At 36.3% G+C, this 18,720-nt stretch overlaps 2 protein-coding genes across 3 annotated transcripts in view; one reads left to right on the top strand and one right to left on the bottom strand.

Moving 5' to 3' along the window:
* Nucleotides 1-18,720, top strand: part of SCOC (short coiled-coil protein) — a 702,416-nt gene that overhangs the window by 505,423 nt on the left and 178,273 nt on the right. The gene's annotated exons all lie outside the window — the stretch shown is intronic.
* INPP4B (inositol polyphosphate-4-phosphatase type II B) overlaps nucleotides 1-18,720 on the bottom strand; it is a 187,258-nt gene that overhangs the window by 31,333 nt on the left and 137,205 nt on the right. For both annotated transcript variants that reach the window (XM_039696121.1, XM_039696120.1), the window contains exons 17-22: nucleotides 17,344-17,467; nucleotides 16,298-16,415; nucleotides 11,017-11,157; nucleotides 8,488-8,585; nucleotides 4,715-4,827; nucleotides 1,626-1,780 (exon numbers count right to left, since the gene is read on the bottom strand). In XM_039696121.1, the coding sequence (XP_039552055.1) occupies nucleotides 1,626-1,780; nucleotides 4,715-4,827; nucleotides 8,488-8,585; nucleotides 11,017-11,157; nucleotides 16,298-16,415; nucleotides 17,344-17,467 (749 nt within the window). The remainder of the gene's footprint in view (nucleotides 1-1,625; nucleotides 1,781-4,714; nucleotides 4,828-8,487; nucleotides 8,586-11,016; nucleotides 11,158-16,297; nucleotides 16,416-17,343; nucleotides 17,468-18,720) is intronic.

Below are 18,720 nucleotides of genomic sequence, written 5' to 3'. Positions count from 1 at the left end.
CTTTCATGACTTCAAATTACTGTTGCCTGCAAATATAACTAATGTGTTCATCTTCTCAACTTTCAAATCAGTCACATGACATAAACCCACTCAAAATCATTTATATTTTGATCTACAAAAACATACTAGATTTTTTAGTAACAAGTTCAGGGTTTTTAAAATTATATTTATGTGAAAATTTTCAATGCTATTCTAACATTATGGTGATTTTGTGTAATTAATTAGTTTTCCTGTGTCTGGTAACTTACTGTAGCTTACATACTTTTATATTTCTTGGAGACATAACAGAAAAAAAAAAAGCATTTGAAATGCCAATAAACGAAATTTAACACAGAAAACTCAGAATTCATTAATGATAAAACATGTAGTTATGAAAGACTGCACAAAACTCATTCACTCACTGAATTACTACAGAGACTGAGGGATTTATGCAAGGTACAATACATCCAAAACGATACAGCTCAGTTCAGCACACCACATCTCACTGCATTAGCAGCACCTTGTGAACTAAACTTACAACTAAGCCATCTCAGCTCATTTACTCTTTATAAAATTACCTTTTTTCTTTAGAACAGCTATCTTTGCCAAAGGGCAAAGGGTTTATGTGGGTAAACCTATAGTATTAATCAACACAGTAAGCATCTATTTTGGCAATAATGAATATGAAGGTCCAGAATTACCCATTACAGACTGTAAACATGATTGCTTACTTATTATGATCTTTAAAAATCTACCATGCAAACAACTTGTGTTTCACAAATGTCCAAGATATGATTCAGTTACTTCTTTGCAGGCTGACCAAAATATTTTCTATTAGTTTTGCAGTGATCTTTGCTATATGTTATTCTAGTGTTGGGGATATATATTTTAAAACTGCTATAGACAATATGATTAAAACTATTACTATATGAATAAAACTATATGATGAAGCTCGTTAAAACCAATGATGAAAGTGTCTTTAGACAATCTAGCATCTGGATTAATTTTATGATCAAAACTTTTTTGCTTAAGGTTTTTTATTCATCAAAAACTCAGGTAATGAGAAATCTTTACATCTTTTAATTAAACATCCCTGATAACATCAGCCTCAATTTCTGCATAGTTGCAATTTAGAATAAAATATATTTTAATTAACTTCTTCTAAAGCACAGTAAAGATTTTATCAGATATTAATGGCAAACACCACCAGTCCAAACCTACTTGGATGTTTCTTTTCAATAACACAGACTAGTAAGAATTGCCATCTGTAACAAATGTTTCTTCTGCTTTCTCAATACTTGTGTAGATGTTGAACAAATTATTTAATGACTGTGCAAATGTTTTTCAAATACCCTCAAAACTGAAATATAACTTTTTTTTAAAGAAACTGTTGTTCAGACTGCTGCTCAGATTCTGCAGTCACTGACCCTTGCAAGGTATCACCTATCTCAGAAACTGTTAATTACTGCTAAAACACACAGCTGCAAAGACCCTGCACTCCAGAGGTGACCTAGCAGCAGTCAGGCTGCTGCTCAGCCAGGCTTGGGCTCTGCTGGGCATTTAGAACCAGCCTTAGACCCTCTGTGCTGGTCCTTCCTGGCCACGGACTGGTGGTCCGTGCCTGAAGTGCACGGAGCCCCACCTACCTCCTCATGCAATCCAGCGCCCGAATGAAGAAGTCTTTGTGCAGCTGGTGCTCGTCCCTCAGGATGGAGCACTGCTCCAGCGTCACTGACATGGATGTCCTGTCTTTGGCACTTTTGCAGCAGGTGAAGCGCACCCCGTTCAGCTTCCGGCAAATCTGAAACACAGGCAGGCCCCACAGGTCAGCCATTCTCCACCAGGCAGGCTGTGCAGCCCCTGCAACTCTGCAAGCCCAGAAAGTGCATCCAGACAGCTACAGCATTTCTCAAGAAGAAAGCACCCATTAAAAGTCAGTACCGGTACATTAAATTCCTGAATTTGACGTAGGATTTTTATAACTATAAAAAGACATTTTTTATAACTATAAAAGAAACAATTCCTTCACTATTTCCTCACTTAATCTAGCAACCACCCTGTTAAATTAAAGCTTAATTGTCTGAATACCTAATGAATAAAGAAAAATCTTGATAAGTCTTAACCCACAAACATGAATGCAGCAGATTAAATTCTTGTGAAGGTATGGAGTCAGACACATCTGAACTTATATAGTTTTTATTTTCAGCAGGTAAACTGTTCAGTGTATGGCTCACAATTAATAAAGTTTAACACAAATGACTGCCACGGATTGTCTACTTTCACTTATACTTTGAAAAAGTTATAACACATAAAGGAAACATGACATTTTGGAGGATGATTTCTCCCCTTAAGAATCAATCGGTGGTTGTAACATTCTATTAGTTTATACTTCAGTTTCAAACAATATTTTACTAGAAAAAGAAAAATTTAAAGGAGAGCTGCTGCGCCCAAGTGTGGGTCTACCTTTCCCCAGATATAATTTGTCCTAGGAAAAGGTAATACTTTGCTTACACCTATTCCTGGAGAATCATAGGTATAATTGCACAAAACCTCAAAATGTTTGTGAGAAGAGGGCAAGGCAATAAACTACAGCAGTAATCACAAAAAGGAACTTCCCACATTGGCTATCATGGGAGAGCTTGCAGGATGAACTGGAACATGATCTCCACAATGTCAGTTCAGCAAATAAGTGTTTCTTCATCTGCTAATTGCATTCTCAGAAATTCTATTCAAATCAATAAATACTATTAAATTCTATTAAAATCAGAAAATACTTAGAGCCTTTAAGTTCTTTGTGATACCATGGTGAGGCAACTCAAAAGTTTAATTGAGGGAATCAGTTAAGGGAATCTTACTTAGAATCCAAAGAGGTACAGGATAGTGAAGGAGAACCTATGAGTATTTCTTCTATCCTATAACTTAAAATTTTATAAGTTAAATCTGTTTAACAATTTGAACAGTTACACTGGGATTTAAAACAAGTACTATATGATAATTTTCTTAAATAATGGTGTGAAAGAAGTTAACTCTATAATTGAAGAGATTAATTCTCTTTGCACTAGTATCTTTGGAAGTCCATGATTCATGGGGGCTATTCAATGTGAATGAGTCCTAAAAAAAATTAAAATATTAAAAAACCCATAAAAAAATAAAGTAAAAAATCCCAAGTAATTATTCTCGATGAGTGATGGGCTCTGATGTAGGGAGACATAGGAGTAGAGGAAATAGACAACTTCTATTAAATTTATTCTTATTGTATTATAACTTCTTATAAATTTATTCCAATTATATCAGGGATTCCATGCAGGTACAGATACAAAAGTGGAATCTCGTACACCTACTGCAATAAAAAAGTGATATTCACAGCTACCGCACTGACAAAGTTTTATTCTTACATCTTTTTCAAAAAATAAATGGAATATAGAATAACAATGTGTAGATCACTGGAACCAGAAATACACATTTCAGGAAGGTAAACTAAGGGAACCTAAAGAGAAATAGAATTCTGTGAATGAAAAACCTGAAACACTTTATATATCCAAAGAATGCTTTTTACCCATCAAATTATTTTCAGGGAACCCCAAATAGATTGTAAAATACAACTTTCTATACCCAAGGATGTAGCACATTCTTATGTAAATAATTTTGCATTGTATCTTTTACTTTTTTAAAAGCAGTGTTTCATAGTAATTGCAAGACTAGTGCTGCAAGAAAAACATATTTTTCCTTATAAAGGAATTATACTGCAATAGCGTATGATAATATTTATTAACCACATGGCAAAATGTTATTAGTAATATGAAAGTTACAGCACTATTATTAATACAAAGATACAGTTAAGACTGTCTTTTCCCTGGTATTAAAAAGTAATGCAAAAAAAAAGTAATGGAAAATGTTATTAATAATTTTGTATCAAATATTTATTTGCCTTGAAGGGTATATACATTTTAAAGTCTCCCAAAACACAAAGCCTTGCTTCACTTTCAGTAGATACCAAAAACTCTCTGCTGGTGTAAGGCGTAGAGATACCAAAGGTATTTTTCTAAATATAAGACAACTATGTGGCTGAATTTCACATTCCTGAAAAGCTTGAGCTCTTTATAAACTACAAGTTGTTTTCCTGGCCTTTTTTTTTTCATGTAAGAAACTTTTTTTTGCACTGTCATGAGTGTGCAAACCCCACAGAATTGGGACACAGAAAGGAATTATGGGAGAAAAGTAAAGTAAGTATTAATCACTGTTAGATAAACAATTTTCTTTGTGCTCTCCCTGTCTGATTGTCTGTCCTTTGCATGTCTTTTGTGACAAGTTACTTGTGAAATTAATTCAATTACAGAAAATCAAAAGTTGAATGCAGCAATAGCAAAAAAAAAAAAAAAAATCCAGAGCAAGCAATCATGTCCCACATCATACCTCAGGGACACTAAAAACAGAAATTATTTTGAGTAATTTTATATTATCAAAGAATGGATATGAAACAAATTGCTCAAATTCTAGCAGGTTCTACTAGTTTAAAAAGTGAGAAAAAGAAATTGTCTTCAATTTAGGTGGAAGAAGAAGAGATAAATTTATGAGTGGAATGAGTACATTAAAAACTATTACAGCACATCTGCCTCCTTCAACCAGTGAGTTCTCCAATCATATCCTTAAAATCCACTGCATTTACAATATCAGTAAGCTTATAAAAATGAGTTCATGATTGGTTCATCAATTTCTTTGAAACAACAGAGCTTACCGTTGCAGCCAGCCACATGATTTCTACATTCTTTCTCTTTTTGGCCTGGATATTTTGATTAAGACTTTCTAGCAATCCCTTTAAATCATTTTGTTCTTGAAAATGTGGTAAACCTGGAAAAAAAGGATGAAAAAGTTGCTTGTTTTGATAAGGCTGATGGTATAGTTGTCCTGACTAAAGAATGCTTATGCTAAAGAACAGGTCTATTATTTACAGCCTTGTTTTGGAATACAAGATGGAAATTACCAGCTAAATATTTAAGGAATAAGCAAACCTTATGTCTTTTTGAGTATTGCTTTGTCTTCCCTAAGATCTTTATGTGGAAATTTAAAGTATCTTCAACTTTTATCTTATAAATGGATGGTGAAAAACAAAATCAAATCTCTGCTGTGGTTCTGTTCATCAGCTATTACACACATGCAACAGAAATCAGAAAACAAAACTTGAGTGTATTACAACCTACTTTGATGGGATGATTTTTTATTTTAAAGTCAAACATTTTGGTTTTGTTTCCAAATTGAAACATCTAATTATTGTTTTGAAATGTGCCTTAGATTTTTATACAATGTAACATAAGGGTTAAACAGCACTAAGTATCCCCTCTAAAAAGTATCAAAGTATATTTCTCCTGAAATTAAGTGGGGCTTTATTTTGAGGCAGAAAATTTCAAGTCAATTTCAAGTTTACTTAAAATCCAAAATTTTACCTGCTTGTTCTGGGTATGGCATTTAAGCTGAAGTTTAATTTACCCTACGTCTCTAGCAAAAATTCAAGAGCAAACAATTTAATTTCCCCCCCTGTTTCATATGTATATAGAGGAGCATTTTTTCTAATGCTACTTTTATCTTCACTAGTTTGGAAAATCAATAAAAACAAACAGAATCTGTTTTCTGAAATGATTTCTTCTCATGGTGGCAAAGTAAAAAGAATTTTAATTATATTTTTCACCAAAAAGGGGTGAAACAAAGTGAAACTAAATTGATCAATGGATACAGTTTCTTCAAGCAAAGAAAGTAAATTGTCCATCCAGTGAAGCAAAAAAACCCCACAATCCAGGCCCCAAATCCAAGCCCAAAGATTTATACTCAGTTGGAAGAATAAAAATGAGGGAAGTATTAATGAAGCTCAATATCCATTCTCCTAACATGATCCAAGTTAGAATGATCCCTCTTATCAACAGGCTTTTACCTTTCACATCTAATAAATTCTGTAGTTTCCCTTATCCATGATTCATAGTAAGAAGTAATTTAAATACATTCAAAAAGAAATAAGTTGATTCACTCATACTGCGCTGTCTAAAAAAACTCACAAACAACAAAAAAAGAAATAGGGAGGAAAATGTACATCCAGAATCTGCTTTGCAATAATTTCAATGTGGATTGTTTTAACCGTGTATTACAAGTTCTGACTGTACACTTAGATAATGCAGAGCACATAAAAACACATCACGCTCTGCTAGACTATTACACTAATGGGTGCATCTGTTTCTTTAATACATAGAGCACACAATTATAAAGATGCTTTGAGATTATGCAGATGTATCACTAAACATTTTACTGCTTCCAGGCAGCTTTCCTTTGGTTCACAGCAGAAAATGTGACATCTCAGAGGGGTGACTGCACCACAAGAGTCTCCTAATTTATAGTACTGCCAAATGAGTCACACCTTGACTGGAAATGATCAATTGCTTAAACTCCTTGGGTCTCTCATAGTATCAAACCACCAAATCAGGCTTATAGATTATAAGGGGGAGGAGCCTGGAAGTACCAAACAGCATTGTTGTTTTCAGTTAATTATATACGACTAAACAAAAATCTTATATTTTTGGACCCCTACTATCCTCAGCATTTCTATAAAAGTGGTACCATTTTGGTGTTTCAATCAGAGCTATATTTGGTCAGCATTTTTGGTAGGAATTTTGCTGGAAATACACTCTTATTTTCAGTTTCTGCTAAAAATTTAAGAGGTTAAGAAATGTGTAAATGGTGAAGTGTATGTTTATCTTAAAAAAGACAGAAAGTCAGTGGATGCTTAGTTGCAAGCAAGTATATTGGCAAGGACAAATATAGACACAAGAGGAAAAACTAACAGCAAAGGTGGCAATACCTTTCTGGGAGTGGAAAATTGAATTTTTTGAAAGGGAATATATGAATGAAGCAGCAGGCCAGGAAGGCTGCCAAGAGTGGATGCACCAGCCTGGCAAATAGGGCTGCGAGTCCTCAAATTCTGTTGGGCTTTATGAGCACTCTTTGGAACTAACAGCTTTGGGAACACAGTCCTGCATTTATTTTGTAGCACAGATTTGGCACTACAGGAAATTATCTGGATAGGTAGGATAAAACCATCAAAGAGCCATCAATATTGAATGCCTCTCACTTGGCCTCAGCACCAGGGCTGCTGCCAGCCTTGTATGGAAGTTTGTCTTCCAGAGGTGGGGGAACAGGAGTGGGATTAAAGTCCTCCCCTAAATGAACAAGTTTGAGAGCTTCACTTTTTTCCCAGGGGGCTGGCTTAAAAGGCATATTTCTCCAAGGCAAAAGGGGGATTCCATATGCTGGCAGGGAGCTACTGGGAAGGGCAGTGGAACCAAAAGGTGCTTTGTGTTCTGTAAGAAATTGTATAAAAAAAGAGACTCAGTTTTTAAAAGTAGAGAAGAAAGCAAGAAAGTTATAATAACCATAGAATACATGATGAACTAGACAAGATTAATTCTCAAAAGCCTTCACAGTCTGAAAGAAGTCCAGGAACTGTGTGGCTCACTAATAATCCTGCAGGAAGGCAGTACAAGTTTAAATTCTGTTAATGAAGAGCAGCCAATACTATCTGCATGCAAATTTTTGCTTTTATAAAATAAAATCCGTGTATGAGGTACCACATCTACCTTAGTCCTAACCTGAATGAAGTTAGTTTTTCGAGGATATTTTCTTGGCAAGATTCTCCTAAATTAATCACCCAACTTGTTGTATGAGTTTCTCTGTAGGCATCCTAGAAATACTAGGTCTGTGATGGATGGGCATCCTGCCCACCATTCAGGAAGAGAACTTTTGTTTCTATCAAAATTATTATCAAATTTAAATCATCCTGATATAAGAGATAATCATATTCATACGCATGTGATGTATCAAAGCTTTACATAGCATTTAAAAATCAGGCTGCTAAATCTGCAACATTTGGGACTATAGTTCGTAGTTCAGGCATTAAAACTAACAGGATAAGATTGATGGAAATGTTTTTTCAGTCCTTGCTTTTGGCAATCTGAGTAACAGCATAGTAATGTTTATGTTTATAATACGGAATTTCTGTAGAAGTGGAATACAGGGCCTATTCTAATGAAACCTTGTTATTCATATAATGATGATGTGGCTCATTGCTTTTATTTGCATCTGCAGATTTCTCAGTGGTTCACCAAACCTCAACACATTTTCCAAATAAGAACAGAGGGTATGACTGAAGCTGATGAAATTTCCCACCAAGTATTTCTGTACAAATACAGTAGGCACAGAGTGTCTTCTACATGAAATATTAAGAAACTTATTATTTTAATAACTTAAAATAGCTGTTCAGTTCTTCATTCCTCTGTTTCATTTTCTCTGTAGTTTCTGCTGTGGCACTGAGCCTGAAATCACTCTTGAGATCAACAGAGTCATGTACAGATACAAAATGTTTAAATTTATGGAACAAGTTATACAATTCTGCTAATATTACTGTCTTATAACCTTTTACCCATCAAAGCTTTTCAAGGCCACCTGGACATTGCATTATTTTGTACTCACAATCAGGAGGCATTTTTTCCGTAAATAACTTGTAATATTCTTTGAGAAGTTCTAAGTTTTCCTGGTTAATGTTTTCCTGCAAAGTGGTATCTCCAAACCTATGAAAATACACAATAAATTATGAAAAAAACCCAAAACCCACAAACAAAAAAAAAGATAAATTATCCTTCATAACTATTTCTTTGCATAAAGAAATGACTTTGGTTTTCTATTACTTGTCTTATAGTGCTGAATGCATTAGATTTTGTCAAACATGCAGTAGTTAAGTTCTTGTATGCTTTGGAACTAATTTTTGGAAATGAGATCATCACTGATGCATACTTCTTCCAAAAGTTCATTAACAAAGCAATCTATTTATACACATGCAATAAGGCACTTTTTTTTTTCCCTCACAAATCCTGAATAAATGAAAGGCACTTTTGGGTAATTCCAAATGGTATCATAGGCAGAGAATACCAACTCCTCCATCTCTTAGTGCAGCTGTTGCTTAAGCATATTAATTTCTCTAAGAGCTGGACAATATGGAAGTGACACAAGACGGAAGAGAAGCTTATCTACAAACTAACTATAGCTGTAGAAACAATTATCTTTCTCTCTAAGATCAAGATTTCTACAACAGCCACATTTCACATGCCAAGAAAATAAATCTCATGGTACTACGGAGATGTGACTGTAAAGACAAGGATGTCCCTGTGGCATTTAGGGCCAAGTTTTTGCAATTCACGTTTAGAATAGCTTTGAAATGGAAATGGAGGAGTACAGGAAGAGAGGCATGGGCAGGTAAGTGAGAAACTCAGGTAGAGAGAAGGGGACACGGATCAGAAGATACCAAATATACGGCTATATTGTGTACAACGGAAGAAAATATTTCAATGGGCACAGGGAGATGTGACTACTTCCTCAGTAGCCATTGCTGCATTGTCACATGAGAACATTTCTATTAAATCAGAAATATGGTCAAGTGTATTCTATCAAAGAACAAATAAAAAGATGGTTTTTTCTAATAGAGTAATAGTACATATCCATATTTATAGATATGTGGCTATTACGTTTTCTCTCATGGCTTTCTTTGTGCACAATGTAAAATGACCACTGGGAACAATACCTTCTGCCACTTCACTTGCAAGCCAGGCATCTTTTCATACCAACTCCTCTACAAGCCCCCAGGTAATCAGGCTATTTCTCAATTTTTCCTCAGAACATTCGTAACATTCAGTGCTTCCTGCTTGTCTCACACATGTAAGCTCCCACTAGCCTGCTTCTTGGCTACCACCTCATGTCTTATCTCTTATTTTTTGAGTGTCCCACTCAGAACTGTCATGACTGATTTTGTTGGTTTTGCTCATTATGAGTTTGGCCACATCACTGCTCTCAACGCTTTCCTCTTTATGGCATCAAGAACAACCTATTTTCATTTTCAAGAAGTTCCCAAGTTCTCTAACCAACTATCCAACCTTTTCACCAGTAAAATGCCAAATTTTCTGTCTTTCAATTCAGTCTATGTCTCCCATTTCAATTTTCTGTCTAAATTTTCTCACATATCACCACTCAACTTGGAAAAGTGTCCCATAAACATTCACAAAGCTACCTGATAGCATTCTTTAATAGACTTCTTTATGAGACTGATTTTACTTGACTGTCTACAATGAGCAGGAGGTGAAATACTGTGGTGCTTAACTTCTTGCCTATTATCCAGGTTAAGGATTTTCACTGTCTCCCTCTCACTCCAGCTACAGCTTTGCTATAAGCTTTTGGCTTACAGCAAATGCAACCTAAAGATAAGCATTATGTATTTTGGATGCTCTGTTAATAAAAGCAGCTAGAAGAAAAGAAGTTTTTTAAAAGTAGTTGTCTGTATTGACATCTTGACTTCTACCTTTCAGTTTTAGCACTGCACAAACATAGTAATTTAACATGACGGACAGATACCTTCTCTTGGAAAAGAAAATTAATACATTTGTGAAACTTTGACTATTATTATACTAATTAATTAGTTTCCAGCAATCTGTTGCAGAGGAGTACTAATAACACATCAGAACTTTATCAGCCTTCACATTTCTACAAACATACTACTAATGCATTCCCTATTATTAACCACCACTCCACAACCCTGGAAGAAAGCCCTAAAAAATGGAGACCATTTCTCTAGCTTATCATTTGTCCAGACTCTTCAACACTTTAAGATATAAGAACTTTGAATTTTCAAACTTGTTTGAGAATTTCAGAGTAGTGCATACAAAAAAAATTCTGCATCTGTGAAATATTTTGCATCTGTATCCAAGAGAAACATGGCACTGACTTTGTGAAACGAAGCCCTACTTATGGTCGTATCTTCATCTGGACTTTTTCATTGTTCTACATTGCTTCATAGCTTGTTTTTATTTCCTTTAATACCTTTGAAAATACACACTGAGTCAATGTGAGATTTTCCAAGAGCAAATAACAAAAAAGATTTATTTCTAATCCTGAGAGATATCCTGTACCAGCATGGAGTACTTGCACAGAAAATGAAATGTGACTTTTTCTTACCTCTCTGCCAGTGTTTGCTGCTCATTGATTCCAACATTAAAGAGCACCGGATACATGCGAAGCAGCTTTCCTTCTTTAATCTCTTGTGGCAGCAGCTCAAACATCTTTGCTGGAAGCTGGACCTCTATAATGTAATGTTCACTAGAAAAAATATAAAACAAGAATAAAGATAGGGTTCTTGAGTGGTCTGCTTAAAATAACCTTCCAAAATTATAGAGAATGTGTAAACTTACAAATCTGTCCCTTTTTCCCTTAATTGAACCATAAAAAGGGATGATTCAGCTTGCTTGTTTTAAAAGCATAACCAAGCTACATGAAGAAAGGCAGGTATAACTGTGTATAACTACAAACTAACTTTACTGAAGTGAAAATAGGCATATATAAGTAAGGATGAAAGCAGCAAAAAAGTCCTCTGCTACCAAAATATCAATAAGAATACCTCAACTCTTAAAATGCATGCTGCTGAGTTACAAAAACTTCCAAAGTCACAACTTGATCTGGTATCCACTCTAAAAGTAATATGAGCAAAAATGTTTCATAAAAACCCAAAGTAAAACTCACATTTTCTTCAGTGGTTGGATTTTCTCCCTGGGGGTAGAAAGCATCACCACCAACAAAATTGTGAAGATAATAACTGAATGCTCATCACACAAACATGAATCCTGATTTAGGAGAAGGGATATAATATATAGCAGTTCTGGGCTTATATTTGTGTTCGGTCTGGCTTCATGAAAAATGTGCTACTTTGGCTGCCAGGCCAAATTCTGATCACATGGAAGCCCCCAGTTGGATTCCACCTGCCTTTGAGAACTGATGCCCCACCCCACAACAGAAACAATTAGGGTGATGTTATCTTAGCTTTTATTTGCTTTCTTTTCATTGTTAGAGCAACCAATCTAAATTTTAAAAAGGCAAAAAAAAAAAACCGAAACAGACTAGTAGAAAACCCATTTGTTTCCAGGGTTCCTGGTATTTTAATCAGAGAGGACTGACTGATAATGGAGGCTGAAATTTTCATTCCTGCAGAGAACATTTGAAATATGAAACAAGCAACAAGGAGTGTTACAGCAACACAGAGGAAGGAAGGTCTATTCTGCCTACAGAAGTCAGGCCGAGGAAGTGACTCAAGTTTTGTATGTAAATTTAAGATGGATAATTGTTTGCACCTATGTAAATAATCCTGAAGTCCCTCCAACTCTTCAATCACATACTTGCTAAAGAATAAAAATGCCCTCTGGAGAATCTGGGTGAGAAAAAGACAGAAAACCTTGAAGAAAATTGTCAGTTTCTGTAGCAGCTCTGACACCTTTTGCAAGCTAGAGGGATGACTGGCACCACCTCAAGTGTTTGGAAAAACAGATTTCACTTGGAAGAGCCAGTGGTCTTGTTTAAACTTTATCCTGCTCTTATGTCTGAGAAAAAAGTAAAATGGATCAGTGCAGACCTGTGACTGCAATGTAATTGCATTGAGCAAAGGCAGCAACATCTGTTTAGTACAGGCTAGAACTGGCATCCAATCTTTGAGCAAATGCCAGATGTTCCCCACTGAGAGGGAATATCAGTCCTGAATGGAGAATACATGTCTCAGGGAGGAGGGAAATCAAAATAGTTCTGCTTCCCAGGTAAGTTTGTGTTTTGTTTAATTAATTCACCCATGAGAAAGAAATAGCAAAAAAGGAGAGTAAAGAATGTGGTTCTCATGACCTCTGCATAGCAGCATTAATTCTTAGCCTGCCTGAGAGCCCTCCTGGCTGCTGTCAAGTGCTACCAGAACACTCTGGAGTTGGAGTGCTTTGATGAGCTTAAGAAAGATTGGTTTAGTCTAATTCAAAGAGCATGCACTACAGAACTGAACTGCCAGCAAATTACTGCATTGTTGTATTTCACTACTCCCAAAATCACTACAAATCTCTGCATGTGAAAGAATGCTGAGAAATACTGACCTTTAGGCATGATAAATTAGTATCAGAACAATTTGAGACTTCCCCCTTGTCATTTTTTTTTTTCAAAACAGTTTTTGAAGTCTCAGAGATAATTCTTGGTAACTTTAAAAAGTCTGCTACCAATTGCACAATAAAAACAATGTGTTTCTGTTTGTGGAAGGAAAAGGCCATAAAGCTATGACAGAGCTGTCTAGAAAGCCCAGGAGTAAGTACTGAAGTCAAATGGAGGCAAAAAAAGAAACAATTCAGAGTAGTACTGGAGGACTGGAGGACATCTGGAGGACTTGTTTGACAACAGTTAGCCAAAAATCTTACAGGTCTATGATTGTACTTAAAAAAAAATAACAGTAAATTTTATCATCATATGCTTTCTCTTTCATGGCTACATTCAGTGCACAGCTATTAGGCAGGAGATGGATTAGGTGGGTACAACATTTTCCAATGAGATGCAAAAATCAGTATATAATTTTTAACATTTAATGACTTTTCAGAAAAACAGAATGGAGAAAGCAAGCTTGTGTTTTAAGAGACTAAATAATAAATTTTCATCTACTGAGGAAGAAACTGTATAAATTTAGGTCTTAAATATTTAAATGCATATTATTTGCCTAAACAGGACTGCTTAAAAATATTCCTCTCTAATTTTCTTTGCATTATTCTCTAATATTTGTTATCATCACATATGAAGATAGACAAACACTTGTAATCCTGGTAGAATGCTTCTAAAAGGTACCCCCCACACAGCTGAGGCTCGTGGATCCTGCAGCTGTTTTGAGTTGGCTGAAATCACACACCTTTAACTCATTGCAGTAAACCCAAAACAAGTTATTTACATGGACTTTGGTCAGTCACAGCAACTCAGCTTGGAGGTTCTTTACCCAGATCTTCTTTCAGCTGAGTGCAATGTTTTAGATCACTTCAGTGTGGCTTTAAGTGCTAGTCCAGTCTTGGACTTCATTGATAACACAGTGTAAGAGACTGTGATAGCTCAAAGTTCATGTGCACAATCATAGAATGGTTTGGGTTGGAAGGGACCTTAAAGATCATCTAAATTCAACTCCTCTGCTGTGGGCAGGGACACCTTTCACAAGACCACGTTGGTCAGAGCCCCATCCAACCGTGTCATGAACACTTCCAGGGATGAGGCATCAACAACTTCACAGTTCAATCTGTTTCAGTCCTTCACCACCCTCAGAGCAAAGAATCTCCTCCAGCCTGAAGCTGTGTCAGAGGAGATTTAGCTTGGATGTCAGGAAAAGTTTCTTCAGCCAGAGAGTGGCTGAGCAGGTTGAACTGGCTCCCCAAGGAAGTGTCACAGCACCAAGCCTTACAGAGTTCAAGAAGCATTTGAACTCTCAGGCACCGGGTGTGATTTGTGGGAAGCAGGGCAGGCACTGATCTCTTCTCTCCAGTGAGTTGTGACAGGACTCGACTCCAGGAGGAAGCAGCCTGAAGCTGTGTCAGAGGAGATTTAGGTTGGATGTCAGGAAAAGCTTCTTCAGCCAGAGAGTGGTTGAGCAGGTTGAACTGGCTCCCCAAGGAAGTGTCACAGCACCAAGCCTTACAGAGTTCAAGAAGCATTTCAACTCTCAGGCACCGGGTGTGATTCTTGGGAAACCCTGTGCAGGGCCAGGAGTTGGACTTGATGATGCTTGTGGGTCCCTTCTAACTCAAAATATCCTGTGATTCTGTAAAGACTGTTCAAAAATTGCCTATTTTGGCCTCTAATAAAAGAATGTGAGTTCCTGAACAGAATTTCATCTCCCCTGGGTGGCTGGTATCTATTACCCACACCAGCAGACCAGTGCACTGCTAGACAGTGCCACACAGTTTGGATTGATTTGTTTGTACACACAGAATGTCAGGTTTAAGCACTTCCCTAGAAGAAACAATTACAAGTGAATATAGCGACTCTTTAAAATAAGAATTTGTAGTTTGATTTTCTGTCTTGCATTTCTACAGTCTTTTACTCTCATTTATTGAGCCATATCATATAACAACCAAAATAAAAATGGAGGGTTTCTTAAACAATTATTACAAAATAACTAGATTTTCACCATCTTCTCTTTTTATGGTTGGCTTGATAGGAGCAGTCTCATCACAGCTCTAAGAATGGGACTGCTCCACATAAGCCTTATAGATTTTTTTTTCTGATACCAATCCCATCCAGTGAATATCTGCCAGTAAGTACAGTACAGCAATCATGGGCTGTAGTTCTTCTTCCTAAACACTGAGTCCAGAATGCCTGAGGCAGCTGAAAGTTCAAATCCAGGACCTCCTGCTGTCACAGCTCAGTGTACCACAGTAATGGCAGCAAACCAGCAAATGCTGGATTTTTCAGGATTTTTGACTGCTGTGATTTACAAAGGATGTATTTCTTCTGTTTTATCCACGCATCATAATTATTCTTAATTATTCCCAATGTGTTGCCTATGATACTCCAGCCTTCCTGTTATTTATTTAAATTCTTTCTCAGAAAGCCCATACAATGAGAGTCAATCATCCAGAATAATTAAGTAAATCAGTGGTGAAAGACCCCTTCAGAGGAAACATATATTTTCTGGAAGTTGCTGATTTTAGCTGAATTTAATTTACAGTCATTGTAAGAATAATGATACTATTAAGGAAGTGATTTCTGAAAAATAAAAGCATTTGGAGCTTCAGACTAGAATAATAATAAAGATGAAAAATCCATTCCAATCTTGTTAACCCTCAAATAGCCAAAATTAATGGAGTATTGCAGTTTATGTCCTGATATTCAGCAGTACTTACATGAGATTCATAAATGATAAGTGATTTTGTGCAAGGATTTCTGAGACTGCGTATGTCCTGTGGGATTTTCAGCAGCTAAAAAAGGCTTCCATTTTTATAAGTGACTACTAAGTTTTGAATGCTAAGTGGCCTCTGAATTTTTTGGTTTCCATCTTAAAAACAATCAAGACCTAACTCTTGGAATTGCAATTTTATTGCTCACACTGAAATACGAATTTGGGACATTCAAAACCAAAGTTTCTCAGTTAGAGACCACATTTGTAAATAATGACTTTTTCACCTCTCTAGGATTCAGTATCTATGTGTGAATAATGCACCAGCAGCTCTGCACAACACAGACATTGTTCTGATTAATTTGTATTAGTAACTGGAAGTTCTAGGTTTTTATCAGGAGAATAACCCAGAGCTTACTGGCTTTTAGAATCCCTACTACCTCACCTTCTGAAAAGTAAAACTATTGCACTTTCAATAAAACAGAATTCAGCAGCAAGAAAACCATTAGATTTCATGGGCTACAGATTAAAACCGTAGCTTTGTTTCCTGGGTCCAAGAAATAACATTCTTACCGCCTTCCAGTTATAATAGGCAAAAAATCTTCTGACTTGGCTTCAATTACTTTAAACATTACTTTCTGCAAATCTGAAATGCCCACAGCCATGTCTTCTAGCATCCCTGCTTCTTCACCTACATGAAAAGATTAAAGAGATTGTTAACAGAGTTGGCAGATCGGTCACTGTATAGGTTAGAGTAAAGCAATACAAGGATTATATTTTCCAGTCTGTGCATCTAAAAATCACAATTCTAAATCCACATTACAGTAACCTACATAAAACCAGACTAATTTCTTGAACTGCTGACAATTCTGTGGCCTAAATGGTAACTATGAGTATTAAGCAGTTCTGAAAATCAGCCTGCTCTATACAGGCATAGTATAACCTCAGAAAAGCCATTTTTGTCGATTCTGAAAGTGTTTAAAAGCCTTTCCTGCTGATGGAGGACAAAGATTTTGAGAATAACAACAAGTATCATGTAATATGGAGAAGACAGCTATCTCCAAGTGAGTAACTGCATTAAAAAGCTGCACAAATGCTATATTCCTCTACTTTAGTCAAAACCTCTGATTCAGAGAATGATTCCAAGAGATGTAGTTCAAAGTTGAGAACATAAGGCAATTTCTTGTTCAAAATTTCCTTTTTAAGACATATCAAATAATGGCATCCATAACAAACTATGAAACAGTTTTCAGGCTATCTTCACATTATCAGCACTGGTGATCAGGGCTGAGGCTGATAAAGGCAGTAAGTATTTAAACCTGCTGTTTGGGTTAGCTTTATAAAACTGGTATTTTGGATCAGGTCTGCATGGAACAATTAGCAGGTCGTGTTCTCTGAGGAACTCAGAATTAAATAGATTAATAATTTTTGTTGCAGAATTGGCAACACAGTATCAATAACTTCAGCTGTGCTATTATGTGCAAGTCTACTGTCCTGTAAGGACAATATTTGATTCAACAAGCCAAATTACTGGAAACAGGACAGAGGTTAAAATAAGAACTTCCTGGGTAATTTCTGGGCCAGGTACATAAGGAACTTTGTCCAAGAACAATACTTACTATATGTACTAAGGAGTCCTTCATACTGCACGAGCAATCCAACAGTATGAAGCTGTTGTAAAAATCCTTGATCATGTAAACCTGTGTGCAGTTTGATTATGAAACCACAGACCAATCCAGCAAGCTGTAAAGATAATTAAAACACGTGCAACTAAGAGGTGTACTGTTACAGGACAAATAGTTAAAATAAGGCTTGCTATCATTATACACAACAGAGGTAACACCAACATATTTAAGAAAACAGCATAGATATTTCTGTTTAGTGACTATATACATGATTTCATAATAATGTATTTTGATGCCTTTTTTTTTTGGGGTGTATGAAGTAGTGAAATATTCTGTTAATTTATATTAGATAAGCTTAATTTGTTTGGTGTCACTGTATGTAATTTACACTGATATAAATCAGACCAGAACCTTACTTGTCAGGCTTTAAACATGTAAGACTGTGAATTATGATGTGAATTAAACATGTGAATGATGATGGATTTGAAAGTGGTTCAACATCTAATGCAACTGAATCTCCTTGGCAGCTGCAATATACAACTTAAGGCAGAAATTAAGTGAAATATTTAGAGAAAAATCTATCTGAAAAAACATGATCTACAGGAGAAGATATAAAGAGCTTCAGTTATTTGCCAAGGGAAGACAGTTCTAAGGAAAGACATGCTAATAGTCTTTAAACACTTAAAATACTGCTACAAACTGAAAACAAATAATCTGCTCTCTATTTCCAAGGTGACCAGGAGAAAAAATCTCCCTTAGCTTGGACGCTGCCTAGCCAGTGCCCTGTGAGGCTGGATCTGGAGTGCTGTGTTCTGGGCTCATTAGGACAAGAAAGACAAGGAGCTACTGGAGAGAGCCCAGAGAAGGAACACAAAGATAATTTGGGTCTGGAGCATCTCTTATGAGTGGAGACTGCAGGGGCTCGGCCTGTTCAGTCTGGGGAAGACTGAAGGGGATCTCATTAATGCACATAAATACCCCAAAGGCAAGTGCCAAGAGGATGTGCCAGATTCTTTTCAGTGGTCCCCGGCGACAGGATGAGGAGCAAAGGGCCATAAACTAAACCACAAGACATTCCACCTCAACATGAGGAAGAATTTCTTTACACTGAGGGTGGCAGAGCACTGGAACAGGCTGACCAAGGAGAATTTGGAGTCCCCCTTCTGGATTCCTTCCAACCCCACCTGGGAGTGTTCCTGTGTCACCTGCTCTAAGTGACCCTGCCTTGGCAGGGGGGTTGAATTGGACGATGTCTAGAGGTCCCTCAACACTACCTATTCTGTGATTATGAATATCAGCAAGATATAGTCAAAGCTAGACTTGAGAGTATATAATCTATCAAGTCTAAAAATAGATTTCTGGATATTTATT

This window comes from Passer montanus, unplaced genomic scaffold (genome assembly GCF_014805655.1).
Source record: "Passer montanus isolate IOZ18808 unplaced genomic scaffold, ASM1480565v1 scaffold95, whole genome shotgun sequence".
Lineage (NCBI taxonomy): Eukaryota > Metazoa > Chordata > Aves > Passeriformes > Passeridae > Passer > Passer montanus.
This window is presented reverse-complemented; position numbering and strand designations above follow the sequence as displayed.